Here is an 18091-nt window from a genome sequence, read left to right on the forward strand (position 1 = left end):
GAAAAGAATAAAGTAACAGAAAATCTAAAGCGTTTGAGAAAATCCTAGCCATGGCCTTTTCAAACCAAGGAAAAAAGAGATAGGGTAGATATCATCAAAAGAAATTCTTGGTTAATGAAAGATACTGCAAGGTTTTACAAAATAGAATCTTGATTTTGTCTTTGTTGCTGCGATAAATGTTGCTGAGGAACACATAATGCCAACTCTCTGTTTTAGTCAGAATACTAAACAATTTCTGATAGGAACATTGAGAGTACTAGACAATTGTATTTAAAGCCTTGATACAAGGAGAGTGGCTATTCCACTTTAGACAAGGAACGACCCAAACTCAAAAGACAAAGAAGATAAATAACTGAATAAGAAGAAAAACCAAATAGTACTAGATCAATCTCTAGAGATTTTCCTTGGTCACATATGCCTAAAGGTTTCACCAGAGAATCCAGGACAGAGGCTCCTAGAGAAGGCTCTATTAATAGTTATTCTTCAGGTAATTATATGGCAATTTATATAATTCTTTTAAGTTTTATTGTGTATTTAGGTCTTCATAAGATATTCTTCCTTTTTTTTTTTTTCTTTTAAGACAGGGTCTTGCTCTGTCATTCAGACTAGAGTGCAGTGGTATGATTACAGTTCACTGCAGTTTCAACCTCCTGTGCTCAAGCGATCCTCCCCACTTAGCCTCCTGAGTAGCTGGGACTACAGGCATGCACCACCACACCTAGCTAAGTTATGTGTTTTTTATAGAGATGGGGTTTCATCATGCTGCCTAGGCTGGTCTCAAGCTCCTTGGCTCAAGCAAACTGCCTGTCTCTGCCTCCCACAGTGCTGTGATTATAAGCATAAAGTAAAATAGCTCTTTTAGCTTTCATGAAGGACAATTATGTAATTCAAAACATGCAAAGGCACCTCTAGCAACATTCGGAGTTTACATTGGCTAGGGAAGCACAGAGTCTCTGAGAGTGGTGCATCAGTATAACCGATTTCTTACCGAGTTGTGCAGACAGTTCCTGGGCAGCAATTCTTTCACAGAATCAGCTACCATTTGGCAGATAAAAGTAAACTTTTTATAATAATTCAGATTGCCAATAAGCTAAAATGTATATTTGCCTCCTTTACCAATGACAGAGTGTCTGGTTTCCTGATCAAAACTGTAATAGAAGGAACAGTAAGTGGCAATATTAATTACCACAACTTAACATAATCCTAAAAGATACAAGAATATAGATTTTTAAAAAGTATTTTGATGAAGTATTAACTCAGTCAGTGATAGAACTGAGAACTTACACATCCTAAAGTTTATTCTAGACTTAAGTTGCACACGTTGTCTTTTATTTCAGACTTCCTAGCCACTCCTCGATTCTTTAAAATCTATTTCAAATACTACCTCTTTGGTCAATCTCTTTGTCCTCTTTCTGCAAATACATAAAGCTTCTCTGCCAAGCAGTACTCATTGTTCTCCAGAAAGGATCTCAGAATACTTTGTACATAACTCTGTCACATTTTATTAGAATTAGTTGTTATATATTCCTTTCTCACCAGGCTGTGAAATTATCTAAGACATGACAGCTTTTTATTACTATGCTTAACCTCAGGGCTTATTACAGTCTAAAACTGAGTAGCCACATGTTAAATATGGGTTTGGTGAACCATGAGCATACAGCCAGTTTCACCACACAGTGACTATGGAATATATCAGCAGCTGCAACAGACAGCATTTTTAGCCATAAAAATTCTACATTCAGTTCATTTATCTTTGGTCTCTTAGATCATGCTCCATTATGTTTTATTTTCAAAGTCCTCTGTGGATTATGTTCAGCCAAAAAAAAAAAAAAAAAAAAAAACCACAAAATATCCACTCACTTAAATTAAATAGACTTCCCTTCTGTAAGGGCTCCTTAAGCAAGTCTCAGAATTCGATGCCTTTCTATAGCTTTGGTAATACATTATGAATTGTACTATGAGACAGATTATGTGACTGGATCAAGTTTTTAAACTATATTTTAAAGCACTATGATTTATTAGAAAGCATAGCAACTTTAAGATACAAACAAACATAATACTGTGAGCAGCTACTGAGGCACCTTACTGCGTAAGTCAAGGTCTGAGTGCCTGATAAGGAGTTTCAAAGGGCTTCTGACTGAATTGTTAAAGAAGTTCATCTTTACAGTCCTTGTAAATACAAAAGAATAGATTGTGATTAAACAATGTCAAATTGACAACAGGGAGTCCTGAAACCTTTTACTGGCAAGCTTGTACTCTGAAATGCCCTAACTGAAGTTGCTTAATAAAACCTAACTCACTTATGGACAAGTGCCAATGATCATGAGCACATGGTGACCACTAGACTGGCCAGAAACAAGGTTTTTCTTTTCTGTATTTATAAACACATGTTTCTAGTACATTTATTATAGTTTCCTCTGTGTTATGTTTTCACTGGTGTTTGTTTTCATGGAAACTATTATATTTTTGGCGAGAAGCAGAAGATAAAGAATCACTTTAGGATTACACTGACCTTTTCAGCCTGGGCCACACAGAGAAGACAATACCATCAGTGACATCCTCAGCAAACATAAAGGATGACAATATAAGGAACGTACTGAATTAGCATTGAAGTTTAATTTAACAAAGTCTTGTAACATTTAGTAATTAAATAGTTACTCCTATTGGGAAAAATAGGGCACTCCTCATTCACTAGCAAGACATCAAAAACAGATCATTTTAATTTTAATTCAATTTTAATTTCAGCAGGCTTTTTTGCCAAAATTGACAATCTAATTTTAAAATGTATGTAAATGTGAATAATTCAAAATGTCCAACACAATCTTAAGAAAGACTAAAGTTGGAGAGCTTATATTATCTGATTTCAAGATTTGCTATAAAACTATAATAATGAGTCAGTGTAAGCTAGCATAAGGTTCATCAAACAGATCAGTAGAACAGAATAGACTGATATTTATTCAGTGTTTTTCTTTGGTTTTGTTTTCAACAAAGGCTCTATAGCAATCCAATGAGAAAATAAAATTTTTTTAGCAAGTGATGCTACCACTAGAAATTCATATAAAAACAATGAATTCTGACACCTAACCTATACCATACACAAAAATTACTTTGAGGTGAATTACAGACCTAAGTGTAAAATCCAAAATTCTAGAAGATTATATAGAAAGAAATATTTCTGTGACCAGAGGGTAGCCAAATGCTTCTTGAATAAAGCAAGCAATAGCTATAAAGAAAAAAAAAATGGTACTTTAAGTTTTATCAAAATAAAAAATCTACATATCAAAAGACAACATAAATAAAATTATTAGGCCAGTCACAGTGTGAAAAAATTATAAAACCAATATCTACCAATAGACTCCTTTATTATAGATATAGATATGACCATATCAAGAACATGGTGGTTTTGTTTGTAGTTGATAGGTAGAAACTAATAGAAACAGTAGCCAGATCAATATTTGTAAAAAGAAATTTAAGTTATTAAGCCCATGTTTAGCCTTTATTCACCATAGCCACTTTGCTGATGAGTTCCTTGAGCAAGCACTGGGGTGGCTGGAGAAAGAGGCATTTAACATTTGGAGAACAAATTATTTTGTTCCTCTAATTATTGACACTTTTCTGCAACAGGTGCCATCTACAACAGATGCCATTTAGTGAGCATTCACATGAGACACAATTATTTTTACACTAGATGACAAATTTTATAAGTCCATTCATTTATATTCTCCATCAAATTCCCTTGCCACCAACCTGCCAGTGCTGCTGACCAAAAAATTTTTGCAATTATCAGCAATTGCCCAGAAATCAATGTAGATCCATTCGTCTGGTCATCTCTTTGTCCAGATAAGACGAATAAAATCTTCCATTCAATGTCCTGTCTAGGATGATTTCCATTTACCCTTTCACTCAGGGCTATCCCTGAGAGAGACTGTCATGCTACAGCCATCTACTTGTGGTTGGTGACAGCAAAATTATGCAGAACCATCAGAGTTTTTCCCTTTTCAGTCAACTGGTCATAAGGAGCACCCTATAAGGTCACAGGTGTGTACTGAGGGAGATACAGCCAGATACTGTCGAAGCAGTCGCTCTGGAACCACCTGCTGAACTACTACAAGGAGCAGAAGGTGCTGGTGGAGGGGCCACTCAACAAGCTGCGCAAGAGCCTCACGCAGTTCAGCAAGCCCCGCAAACTGGTCAACATCATCAGCCTAGGGGCCCGCTTCATGACCACAGCCATGTATGATGCCCAGGCCATCATCCCCAGCTCCGTCTATGATCTGAGCAGCCAGAGCCGGCCCTCCAGCATGTACTTCCAGACCCATGACCAGATCGGCATGATTAGCGCCGGCCCCAGCCACCTGGCTGCCATGAACATTTCCATCCCCTTCAACCTGGTCATGCCACCCATGCCGCCGCCCAGCTATTTCGAACAAGCCAACGGGCCGGCTGCAGGCCGAGGCACCCTGAAAGGCAGGACTGGTCGTGGGGGACGCCAGAAGAACCGCTTTGGGCTTCCTGGGCCCAGCCAGACCAACCTCCCCAGCAGCCAAGCCAGCCAGGATGTGGCGTCACAGCCCTTCTCGCAGGGCGCCCAGAAGCAGGGCTACATCTTCACGAGCCAGCCCTCCCAGATGAGCCAGCCTGGCCTCTCCCAGCCGCAGATGTCCCAGGACAGTTACCTTGGCGACGAGTTCAAATCACAGATCGACGAGGCGTTCTCACAGGACTCCACGTACCAGGGAGAGCTGGCTTACGAGCACGGCAGGGTGATGGGGCTGTCCCAGTATTAGAAGGTGGCGGCGGAAGACCTAAGCAACGTGGCTTAGTCCATCAGCATCTTATTCTGGGTAATACAAAATAAAAATAAACGGATACCTGTTTTCCACAGCTAAAACGGAAGCACCACTGTGTGAGCGACAGGAAAGGAGAGCGCACTACGCAGAGGAGCCGAGGCCGAGCGCCCCCTGCTGGCCCGCGGCGGCGAGGAGCAGAGGGAGCAGAGACGGAGCAGTCCCACTCCGGCTGCGGCTAGGGCGGAGGGAGGAAGATACTCATCTCAGAGTAGCCGTTTCTTCTGTTCTTTTATTTCTTTTTCTCTTTGATTGGAAGGGCACTACGTCTTTTCAGGAGAAAACTTCGCATTTCTATGCCCGAGCAGGCTCCTTCCAAAGGCCACGGCGCCCCGGGCAGAGCCCCAGGAGGGCGCATCTGCCCCCGCCGGCCAACCGGACCACCAAAGTCACACTGCCTGTGTTCTCAGAGGGCCTTCATTTAAAGAAAATAATGGTGTTTGGGGTTTTTCTGTTTTTTTTGTTGTTGTTGTTGTTGTTTTTTATTTTCAAGATTCTTTAAAAGAGTACTGAAAAATACTTTCCTAAGTTTATTTCTAAAAATCTTAGCGGTGTACCTGGGAGATGCAAGAAGCTTCCAGAAGCACAGTTTAAACAAGCCAGCGCCACTGAAGAAGAGGAGCAACACCTGTGCGTAGGCCTGAAGGAAGATTTTTGTTGTAGGTTTTAGCTTCCAGCGGCTTCAAGAAGCAGGTGATCAGGCCGCTGGGGTAGCTGCCCGCTGAGCCTGGAAGCCCTCGTTCGCTGGACTCAGAAGCCAAGCTGCTTCCTACCCGGACTCGGCTCAGGGCCCTGCATCTGTGAGGAAGGTGCTTTTGGCCTCACTGAGAGGGGCCTTGGCCAGGACTGGCCTTATGGCCAGGGGGCAAGAAGGTGGCTGTTCCCAGCTGGACGGCTTTTTCCCGGGGTCCTTTGGTGGTTTTGGTGGAAGGAGGAGAGGGCTTGTCCCTGTCCCCAGGAGTTACCGAAATTCCTGTGCTGGTTAGACACCGGGCGCTGCACACCGCACTCCCAAAGTGGGGGCTCTGCCCGCCAAGCAGCTTTGCTAATGGGGTGATGGCAGCTGCTGGAGGGAAGGAAACAAGTCACAGAAATCAGCGCGTTCTGTGTGAAAGCGGCTAGGGGGGGGGGGTCATTGGCCGAGGGTCATTTTAGTTGGGAAAGCTGCCCCAGCCCCTCGAACACCTAGCTTGGGGTGTCATTCCGCCTGGCGGCCAGGCCTCCAGCCTCCCCCAGCCTGGGCCTGGGGCTGTCACTGGCCCTGAGCTGAACGCCTCCGATTCTCTCTTCTCTGTGAGACAGATGCGGGGACGTACAGGCCGCCTTCCTTCTAGCAGGGACTCATATTTATTCCCATTGCTTTAGGGCTTTCGGTTTCCCCTTCTTCCCGTGTAGAGGCATAGACCCAGGTAGGTTTCCGCTGTGACCCAGCTGGCCCCACCCCAGCTGTTGGACTGGGCTGCTTTACCTCTGCTTCGCCCTGTGCTGTTCTCAATCTTTGTAACAGCATCCACTGACCTTAACAAACCCAGGTGCACTGTATCAAGGCAATGTAACTTTTGATTTTTTGGTCAATTTAAGTTATTTTGTCACCAATAAAATAACAACAACAAAAAAAAGCTGGAGTCAGTGGCAAAGTACTTCAGCCTACGTAACATTTCCATTTGATGACAGGGTGTTGCTATGCATACCCAACCTCATGTTCTAATAGGCCAAAAGACACCCTGCACAAAATGGAAAGCTCAGGTCATATGGTCACTTCATGTCCCACAACTAGACATTTAATCTCTACCAGGACCCAGTATCAGGCCAGTATTGATTTTTGGGAGAGGAATAGTTATCTGCAGAAGAAGGCATGAGTTTACCTCAAAATTCTAGAGGTTGTCCGGGCGTGGTGGCTCACGCCTGTTACCCCAGCACTTTGGGAGGCAGAGGCAGGCGAATCACAAGGTCAGGAATTCAAAAACAGCCTGGCCAACATAGCGAAACCCCGTCTCTACTAAAAATACAAAATTTAGCGGGACATGGTGGCGGGCACCTGTAGTCCCAGCTACTCGGGTGGCTGAGGCAGGAGAATCACTTGAACCCAGGGAACGGAGGTTGCAGTGAGCCGAGACTGCGCCACTGCACTCCAGCCTGGGAGACAGAGCAAGACTCCATCTAAAAAAAAAAACAAAAAATTGTAGAGGTCTGAGATTCACCTATTGGTGCACACAAGAGGATCCACGCTGCACTGCGTACATGACTGATAGATCATAAACCCCAGTTGGCGGATCCGTGTGTGTTGAAGCCTTCGCTTGCTACAGAGATTTCTCTGATCGAAACCAGAAGCCTCCTGGGTTATATAAGGTATATGTTGTCTCCAAAATCCATAAAGGCCATCAAGCATTGAGCCTCTGTTAGTGGGGGTGGTGAAATGGGCAACAATGTCTTTCACCTTTGAGGAGATATGTTCATAGGCTACAAACTATTGGACTCCAGAAACATCACTGAGGTGGCAGACTCCTGAATTTTTGTGGTTTATCCCTCTCCCTCTGTTTTGCAAATATCTTACCAATAAATGCAGTCTATGAATTGTAGTTTCTGTTTTGCAACAATCCTAAAACTCCAAAAAAATTATTGGAGTTTCCTTTACCATGACTAGACTAATTCAGTGGGTAAAATTTTACATGCTTTTATTTTGAATGAAAATAGAATATATTCTGTATTAGTTTGCCAGTGCTCTAGCTAGTTGCTGATTGATCCCGTGTCTGTTTAACCCTTTATTTGCCTTCAGTTACAATTGGAAGAGAGGAAAAGGTGCTTGAGGGACATTGTGAAGAAAATGGTGTTTTGGAGGACAACTTGGGGTCTGAGTCTTGGCACTGCCACTGAATAGTAGGGGATTTGGGTAAGTTTTCTAACATGTAAAGCAGTACCATTTTTACTGTAGATATTAAGTTGCATGATGTATATTAAACCTAACACAGTATCTGGCACAGAGGGGAGCATTCAACAAACGAAAGTGGTAATAATCACATTTATTATTATTCATTTAGATTAAATGTTCTCAATTCTTAATGCACATGAGGATCATTAACAAAATAACAAAATCCAAAATCACCTTCAGAGATTATTATTTGATTGGTCTATAATTTTTTAAAAAGCTCCCTAGGTAATTACAGTGACAACAGGGTTGAGAAAACACTAACTTAGATGAAGTTAGTGTTTGGCTAAGATACTAACCAAATCCTTTGGCTGTTATTTACCATGAATATCATTGTGTCACCTCTTCTAAAACTCCTTTTTTAAAGTCATTATTTAAAAGTAAGTTTTACAGATATAATTTGACTATAACAGGTCTGGTGAAAAGATGTCCATTAATTGCAGGAGGCTTTTTTTCCTTTCATGTGTTTAGGCTTGGGAAAATATTTTTTGATTTTATCTTTCGGGAAGTGATGATTTTGCTTGAAAGAAAAATTATTTATTTTTCCACTGGGAGTCCATAATATGACTGCAACACTTTCATACAGCTTTCAAACATAATGTGGAAATTAATGACTTCTTTTAAAACTTATTATTTGATATTTAGTGTCATATTTTAACACAGCTTACAAATTATTTTTCCCAGAGTTTTTGAGGATGTGTTGTTGTTGAAAATTATCTCTATTATTTTTCCCTTGTGTCCTATAGAATGAGCAGTTGTCTTAGATTATCTTTTGAAGTAAAGATTCTGATTGTCTCCATAAAACTAAATAAGATGATTTAATAAAATTAGAACAACCAAGTGGTGAGGGTAAAATAATCTTTGAAGGAAATTAATTGAAAGAATTGACTGGTTTCTTAGGATGGTGTTGCTGTGGAAAATTAAAAAAAAAAAAAACTTGACATGTTATTTGAATTTATGTACTTTTCTAAATGTCATCTACAGTTTTAAAAATAAATTTTGGTAGTGTCTGGAAAAGAAATGAATATCATATTTCTAGTGCAAGGTTTTGGGTTATAGTTATTATTTCTTTGGAATCAATATGTTAAAATTTAGAGAAGTAAGTATTTATTTTGGTTCAAATACACTCTGACCCTGAATCATGTTTAGATATCCTTGAGAGAAGCAAAATGAAGAGAGGTATTCATTTAAAAAGATGCTTGAGGATAACTGAACAATTATGTTTCATAGCCAACTATTTTTGTGTCTTAAGGACAAATAATAAAAAACACAATTTCTTCTTTTAAAATATGTATTTCAGTATCAAATCAAGCCAAACTAGATAAAAGTCAATGTTTTTACTTTTAGTGAGAAAAATAGATATATTTTCCCTTAGTAACATAGGTAGAATGCATTGTATCCTTGAGTATTTTCATAAGCCTTTTTGATAAGAATATCATTCTAATAAATATTAAAACTCTATCTTCCTATGTTATTTTCTATCAATTGCTTACTATTTACCTAAAATATTATTTGCTAAATAAAAAGTATGTACTTCCTTTGTGAAAAGGCTTTTTGTTTTCATATTAAAAAGTAAAGATAGAGGCCGGGCGCGGTAGCTCACGCCTATAATCCCAGCACTTTGGGAGGCCAAGGTGAGTGGATCACGAGGTCAAGAGATCAAGACCATCCTGGTCAACAAGGTGAAATCCCGTCTCTACTAAAAAATACAAAAATTAGCTGGGCATGGTGGCGCACGCCTGTAATCCCAGCTACTCAGGAGGCTGAGGCAGGAGAATTGCCTGAACCCAGGAGGCGGAGGTTGCGGTGAGCCGAGATCGCGCCATTGCACACCAGCCTGAGTAACAAGAGCGAAACTCCGTCTCAAAAAAAAAAAAAAAAAAAAAAAAAGTAAAGATAATCTCGGGTCTTTCCAAATCCTTTCTATTGATAAAATTTTGGTAAATCGGTAGTCTTCAAAACATGATAATCATATCCCATTAGATTTGCAAAGCAATGCATTAAGAGATGAGGGAATAATTACACTTCAGTTAATTGTCTTTCATAAAGAAAGAAATAAAGCTTATTCATATTTAAAACATTAGTTGATATTATATGTATATAATTTACATGCCAAACTTTTTTGCTGGTAGCAATGCATGATCAAGAGTATGAAAACTATAGGTTCCAGAGTTCTATACCACTGCAGGATGAGTATAATATATATTATATAGTTTCCAATAGCCAGAAGGATGATATTGAATGTTCCTAACACAAAGAAATGACAAATGCATGCAGAGATAGATTTGCTAATTAGCCTGATCTGATCAACGTACATTATATGTATCGAAACATCATACATAGAATGTACCCCATAGATATGTACACTTATATTTCTGTTAAATATATTTTTAAAATAATGAAATAATTTTAAAAATAAAATTTTAAGAAGACTATAAAGACTGCTAGAGTTGATGCCCTTTATATAGCTAAATCCCTTGTGGGATTTATATATCCAAATCACAAATGTATAAATCCAAAATCCATAAGGGACATAGGATACATAAAATTGGTTGTGGAGTGTTGAATTTAGAAGAGAGCGAAGAAAACTAAATTGCTGTGCATGATAGAGAAGAAATTGAAATGCAATGGGTTGAACAGCACATTCCTATGGGAGGTGTGAGTAAAAGAAATGAGGAGAAAAAGGAGTTCGGAAAATTAAGGGCCAGGCTATTTACCTATGGAGGAGAACTCACTGAGACGTTTTATGAGATGGAGTAGACACAAAGACTTTTTAAAACAGAGGCATCTTTTATTTAATGTTAAGTTACTTAAGTGTTAGTTAATGAGATCCTTCTCCCATGACTCCCAAGACTTCAGTACAAGTTCTTCTTGTACTGAATAGATACTTAACTAAGGAAGCCTTGTATAAATAAATACTTAAATGAGGAAATAAAGGGGAAGCGGCCACATTCTAGTTATTGCCAAGGTAGCAATCAAGGCACCAACTGTTTCTTTTGCTCCCTAACTATATAAACCTGTGCACCATTGAGGCTTATCAGTCTTGAAAGTCTTTAAATTGGCCAGGTATGGTGGCTCGTACCAGTAATCCCAGCACTTTGGGAGACCGAGGTGGGTGGATGGCTTGAGCCCAGAAGTTTGAGACCAGCCTGGGCAACATGGTGAAACTCCGTCTCTACTGAAAATTAGCCAGGCATGGTGGCATGTGCCTGTAGTCCTTAGCTACTCAGGAGGCTGAGGCAGTAGGATTGCTTGAGCGTGGGAGGCAAAGGCAGCAGTGAGCCAAGATCATACCAGTGCACTCCAGCATGGGTGACAGAGACCCTATCTCAAAAAGAAAAGCCTTTATAGTTATTCTTCCTGCCCAGAATATCCTCTCCTCTGAAACTTGACCCCGCCCAATGCCATATAACCAACAATTCACCCTTACAGGTACTCACAAGTTACAATCCTTGATACTTTGCTTATGTCAATATCAGTAAACTATGGTAAATATATTCTATTAAATTACCTTCAGAATTTTGAAGTCTTTTCAGAAATATATATATAAGGGTGGTAAAGCTGTGAGTGTTGTAGAGTAGAAATAAAACCTTCCCAGGAGATCATGGAGGGCTTTCGACTATATAAAAGGAAAAACACAGTCTTTGGAGTCTATCTAAGAAACGAGTCTCAAATTCCAGCCCAGGCCCAGCACTAACCATGGAAATTTGTGGTATTATATAACTTCATTGCGACTTTACTTCTTCATTTTAAAAATCGGGATAATAATACCTACTTATCTAGAAATGTTTAAAAATTAAAAATTAATTATATATGAACATAAAATGTCTAGCCCATACTCAATAGTAGCTGTCATTTATAGTATATATCCTTAAGCCTGATCGTCTTAGTCAACATAATATCATTCATTAACTGCAACAGAAGTTAACTTGGGCCCCCAAAACTAACAATGTCTTACCCAATTGACGCTCAAAGGCCTTATCCCTACATAATTCAGTCAGACAAGAACCCCTCTTATGTATACACTGAATTTGTTTTACACAAGCTGTTATAGTTTTCTCTTTATATATCACATTTTTAAAAACTAGAAAATAAAAGATTTTTTAATTGCCCTATAATTTTATCTTCTTGTCACATAATCTTATTTTTTTCCTCTTTAAAATGGTTAAAGGTTGTTGGCAAAACAAACAAAAAAAAACCTTAAAAACAAATTCTTTAGTAAAGACAGCAGCAAGAAAAATGTGTAACAATGTCTCAAAATATGTGTTTTCTGTGTGTGTATATGTGTATGCTATAATAGGCTATTTAAGAAAAATCTTCATATAAACCAATAATATGGGATAGTAATTTAAAAGTTTTTGAGGTTTTTCTCTTTTCTTTTCTTTGTTCCAGTCATTCTGAGGTTTCCATTTAACATGAAGGAATTTGTTACTAAAGCAATACAAGACGTTAGATTCAGCTACTAATACGCAAATGAGAAGTATGCAGTAAGTAGCCAAGAAGCAAGGCTACAGTTGGGAGCAAGTCAAGAAAGATTATCCAAACTGCTTCATTTCCTCCACTAAAATATCAAAGGCATAAAGAACCCAAGCCACAGTGATCCCTATACTACAGAGCTACTACTTTACCCATAACAAAAAGACAGCCAAGTGGGCAGCTGTTATTTTTCTTTATTTAAAAGTATTATTTTTTTCTTTTGTTTCTTCAAGGACAAAACTCTGGACAAGTTTACTGCTATTCAATGGCAAAAGGAAAATATTACATAAGAAAAGCGGGGGGGTGTCCATTTTCTAGATCCAGGGGAGAATAGGAAGAGATAATGAGAAAACAAAGTGTAAGCTGCCATGTGTGACAATTTCCCACCTGGCATAGTTTCAGAGAGAGGAAAAGGTCATTTAGAAAGGAAGCTTACACTGGGTATTTGGCTGTTCCCAATTTCCCACTTAGGACTCTAGAAAGAATTCACCTTGTGAATTCTATTGCACCAATCTAGTGATTGGCCACATTTCCTTGATATTCTATTAGACTGGAGTGAGGAGGCCCTTAAGGCTTTAACTTTCCCAGTTGGCTTTCCAGATTTCAATAGTATGGATGAGAGTTGAGGGCAAAGCTCCTGCTATAGGGCCTACTATAAGGGCCAAGATGACCTCTGGCAGAGGTTAGGCATTGATTGCTGGGACAACAGAGAATCAGAGGATGTGAAAGAGTGCCTTGAGTCTGCAGCCAGGAGGAAATGAAGTTAACTAAAGCCAGCAAAATCTAGCCTAGACAAGAAACACAAGTTTATGAGTAACATGGACTTAAGATTTCAGTTTTGGAGACTGCTCTAATTTGGACCAGACATTAGCCAGGTCCGCTCCACAACTATGCTAGCACTTCCTTTTTAACGTCATCTTGAGAAATCCTAACAACCTTCCTGGGTTGGAACACTTGTTTCTTGAATCCCATATTTCTAGTCCATCGCCTTAAACCACTGGGCCACAACTATGTGAATCCTGTATTTCTTTGCCTCATTACTTTCTGGAGCCTAACCTCCACTCATTTCCTGAAAAGGAGTGTTTGGGAGGAAAATTTTTAAGACTTTGGATATGTTTTATGTTATTTACATTTATCCCTCAATTAACAATTTTAATTTATTTCTAAAATTCCTATTGCTGAGTGAAAAGTTGTCAAGTGAAAAAAAATCTATTTTAATGGGGAAAACTACAATGCATTTTCCCCAACTCGAAATATGCAAATTATTTTCACGGATAGAAAAATATGTCAGTTGAGCAAGGGAAATATGTTTTATAAGTAAAATAAACAATCTGAAAATAGATAAGTAAAATTTGTTGTATAAAACATAACAAACATTTATTATACTTACCAAGGGAAAAAGAGTGGAATTGAAAGTAGGTGGCCCTTGGTGGAAGACAGTGCAGGGAAGCAATTCTTCAAAAGATGATGGAGAATGAGGTAATCATCTTTCAGGCAGGCATTCAACATCTAAATTAGGCATATTTGATGATAATTTTGTTTTCTTTGAGACTTTGGCAAAATAAAAGCTAAATATGAGAGCTCATAAAAATACATGAACATAACGTATATCCACTGAAAAGTGATAGAAAATTATACCTCTTTCTTCCTCTTGCTGACATTTGTATGTAAAACAAAATGTTTTGGGTTTTCTTTTTTCAACTATTGTGTGAAATTTAAATTTTTCCACATTATGTTTTATATCTAGAAACTATTGTGTCAGGTAAGTTGGTTTGAGTGAGTAGCTGAAACCATTGTATTGAAATAACACCTTGTAAAGCATATTCTATATAGTGTGATTTACAGTGAATAAGGAAGTAAAACACTTGTCCAAAATCTGTTATAACTTTACACAAGCACTGTGGCAAAAAAAGCCATTAACTGAACTATGAGTGGTAAGGCTAGACACTCACATTTAGTTTATAATGAAACTGGGTAGAAATTCTATGTTAGAAATCATTTTCCCTCAGAACTTCAGAGGAATTGCTTCATAGTTTTCTAACTTCTATCTTGCTGTTTAATACATTCTAAATTCCCCTTTTGATGTGTGACCTTTTTGTTATTTTTTCCTCCTGCAAGTACTTAGACTCTTTTCATTGTCTCTAGATATCTGAAATTTTATAATGATGTGCCTTGACATGAGTCTTTTTTCTTTCATTGTGGCTGGACTTGAATGGACCCTCTTAATCTAGAAATGCAAATCTTGCATTAATGATTTCACTAATTGTTTCTTCTGTTGTATCTATTTTTTCTTCTTGGAAATCTAATTGACTAAATATTGGCCCTTGTAGATTAAAACACAAATATTGTCATGATTTCTTTTCTATTTGATATTTTCTATGGCTAGCCCCCATTTTTTTTTCAATCTTCTGTTAATAAATTATTTTAATTGTTTGATTTTTGTTTTTATCTGATATTTTTAATAGCATGCTCTCTTTTTCAAGAATGTGATATCTTATTTGTTAGAGGATATTATAGATATTTTGAAGTATTATTCTATTTTTTACATTGTTTCTGTTTCCTCAGATATGTATACTGGGGACTCACACCTCAAACCTCAGCACTTTGGGAGTCTGAGGCAGGAGGCTCACTTGAGCCTAGGAGTTTGAGAACAGCCTCAACAACATAGCAAGACTCTGTCTTTCAAGAAAAAATTTAAAAATTAGCTAAGCATGGAGGCACATGCCTATAGTTCTAGTTGCTAGAGAGGCTGAGGCAGGAGAATTGCTTGAGGCCAGGCGTTTGAAGCTGCAGTGAACTAGGATCATGCCACTGCACTCCAGCGTAGGAGACAAAGCAAGATCCTATCTTCTTTTTTTTCTTTAAATACATTTTTTTAAAAAAGGTATGTATACTGATCTGCCTTTTAGTTCAAAGACCTTTCCTTGGCTATTTATTCATATTTAAAAATGAGACATGAAAATGCTAGCTGGATCCCTTATATTCAGGAGTGAGACATGTTAATTGGCAATTATGACTGCAAGGTGATTAATAAGGACACAGATGCTTACTTGAGGAATCCTTAACTTTAGAATCTATGGGATTTTCCTTTTAGAATGTTCTGCTTCCTGAAAAAGTACTATTCCAGTCTTTTATTGAGGAATGTGTTCAATGAATGGCACAGGCTTTACTGTCAGTATTCTAGAAACTTAATATGGGAAGAGAGTTGAGATCTTATGGTCACTCTGTATATTTCACTTGGTCATCAAATTTTCAATTTGTGTCTCCAAACCTAATAACAGTCTGAGTCAGTTTCTCCAGAAAACAAATTTGTTTTCTTCTACAAAAGTCATAAAGTAGGCACTAGCAAAAGGTAGAAATGGAATCATGATGCCTAACTGCTTCTTAAACAGACTTTCAAATAATTTTTCTACCTTTCTGGGTACCTGATGACTTTAATTTTTAAATTTTTATCCATCTATGACATTTGTCCTCTTGTGCCACTGGGAATGTTTCTTTACAAAAATTTAGATTTTCCCTTTTTCTTATTTGCTTCAATCAGTTGCCATTTATCCATCAGCTTTCTAATATCAAAATTTGTTGACTTCCTCTATGTATCATCATCTGCAATTCTTTTTTTTCCTTTGTATCTTATACATTGCTAATTCCTAATGATAGTTTTGGAAGGGAAGCGACTAAGCATAAATTTATTTATATTTAACTCGGAATTTCCATCTCACCCTCTTTCTCAGACTAATTTTTTTTTAATTCTTGTTAATTTTGAGGTAAAAGTTTAGTATAAACCAGAAAGTAAATGTGAAAGACTGAAGTATCAACAACAACAAAAAAAGGCCTTAAGAAGTATTCCAGCTAACCTGAAAGTGAAACATGGAATAATGTTTATTAGGAATGTACTTCTTGTTAAATGACATAAGACTGATTAATGAGTAAGAGGAAAAGCTTTGGAGTCAAACCTGGATTCAGTTTGGGCTCTGCAACTTGTCTGTATGGCCTGGAAGAAGCTGCCTTGGTTTCCTCCTTGATGAAAGAAGAAAACTAATAACTTCCTGATAAAGTTTTTTTGAAGACTAAATTTGATATTAAGAGCCTTAATACCTCACACAAACATGGTGCTTTATGATAGTTATTATAATAAATTTGACTTACCAAAGATTTTGTACTCCTGATAGTTCTATATTTTATAGCACCATTATTTTTATTGTTTTACAGGATTTATATTGTACATATTATATCTATCTATACACTATGTAGTATGAATTTATTTCATAGTATGTGGTATAAATAAGCAATTTGAAGACACACTGGCAGAAGAAAGATGCTACAAGAAACATAAAGAGGAAGGACTAGGTTCTAAGGTTTCATCTCTGAAGTTACCTATTCCTAGTCTACTCTGTCTTCCTCATTGTAGACATTTCTACCAGTGCTCACATGCAGAGTCATCCACTGGGCACTCCTGTAGATGTCAAAAAGATTTTATGTATGCCAGGAAAAACAAAAAAGTAAAATGTATTACCATGGTAAACTTTTTGATTGTCATGGAGGAATCAGGTTATGAATTGGCACTTTACCTGATTTCTTCCATTGACTTGATTCTGTCCTTCCCTGTGGTCTTCTTTGGGATTATCATGTAAATTTATCTTCACAACCACAGGCAAACTTCCACCACTGGGAGTCTTTGATTAGGGATAAAATGTGCAATATATTGTTCTTGTATTTGCTTGAGGTTCCTAAGGATCTCAAACCCTGCAAAGAAACCCTGGAACAATGAATGTATTTGTCTGTTTAGATGATAAATGCTTCATTTGTAACTCAGAAACTTCAATAGCAAAAGGAAAATATATATTAAAACCACATTTCAATAATTTTCCAGGCTAGTCAAACTATCTTTAACTCAGCCTCTAGTATCTAAATCCATATCTATGTATGGGTATGCATATAGACATAATGATAACATCATGGAGTCACCAAAGTAATTCTCTTACACAAAGGCTTTTTAAAAAAAAAAAAAAAAAAATCTGAGTTAAGCATGGAAACAGACAAGATCAAATGTTAAAACAATTTTTCCAATAATTTATATTAGAAATTTCACCGGGTAGAAAAGAAGAGCTCTGTATATGCATAAAAATCTACCTAAATAATACTGCATGTGAATACAAACACAGGTTGTAGGGATATTTTCACAACTTTCAAGTTTGCTTTATCTATACTTACTCTTTTGACACCTGCAACTAATATCCTGATTTTTTTTTATTTTTTAAAATTATACTTTAAGTTCTGGGATACATGTGCAGAACGTGCAGGTTTGTCACATAGGAATACACATGCCATAGTGGTTTGCTGCACCCAACAACCTGTCATCTACATTAGGTATTTCTCCTAATGCTATCCCTCCCCCAGTCACCCAACCCCAGAGAGGCCCCAGTGCGTGATGATCCCCTCCCTGTGTACATATGTTCTCATTGTTCAACTTTCACTTATGAGTGAGAACATGCAGTGTTTGGTTTTCTGTTTCTGTGTTAGTTGGCTGAGAATGATGGTTTCCAGCTTCATTCCGTGACCCTGCAAAAACATGAACTCATCCTTTTTAATGACTGCATAGTATTCCGTGGTATAAATGTGCCACGTTTTCCTTATCTAGTCTATCATTGATGGCCATCTGGGTTGGTTCCAAGTATTTGCTATTGTGAATAGTACTGCAATAAACATATGTGTGCATGTGTCTTTATACTAGAATGATTTATAATACTTTGGGTATATACCCAGAAATGGGATTGCTGGGTCAAACGGTATTTCTAGTTCTAGATCCTTGAGGAATCGCCACACTGTCTTCCACATGGCTTGA

The 18091-nt window shown here is 37.9% G+C and overlaps 1 protein-coding gene across 1 annotated transcript; it reads left to right on the forward strand.

Moving 5' to 3' along the window:
* The first annotated feature begins 414 nt into the window (after nucleotides 1-414).
* On the forward strand, nucleotides 415-4901 carry LOC105728895 (regulator of nonsense transcripts 1-like). The gene is made up of 2 exons (XM_064376670.1): nucleotides 415-487; nucleotides 4051-4901. Exons 1-2 carry the CDS (start codon nucleotides 415-417, stop codon nucleotides 4785-4787), a joined length of 810 nt encoding a protein of 269 aa, XP_064232740.1. The 3' UTR covers nucleotides 4788-4901.
* Nucleotides 4902-18091: the final 13190 nt, after the last annotated feature.

The sequence above is a fragment of the Aotus nancymaae genome, unplaced genomic scaffold (assembly GCF_030222135.1).
Source record: "Aotus nancymaae isolate 86718 unplaced genomic scaffold, 86718_ANA_hifiasm-v0.15.2.pri h1tg000016l, whole genome shotgun sequence".
NCBI lineage: Eukaryota > Metazoa > Chordata > Mammalia > Primates > Aotidae > Aotus > Aotus nancymaae.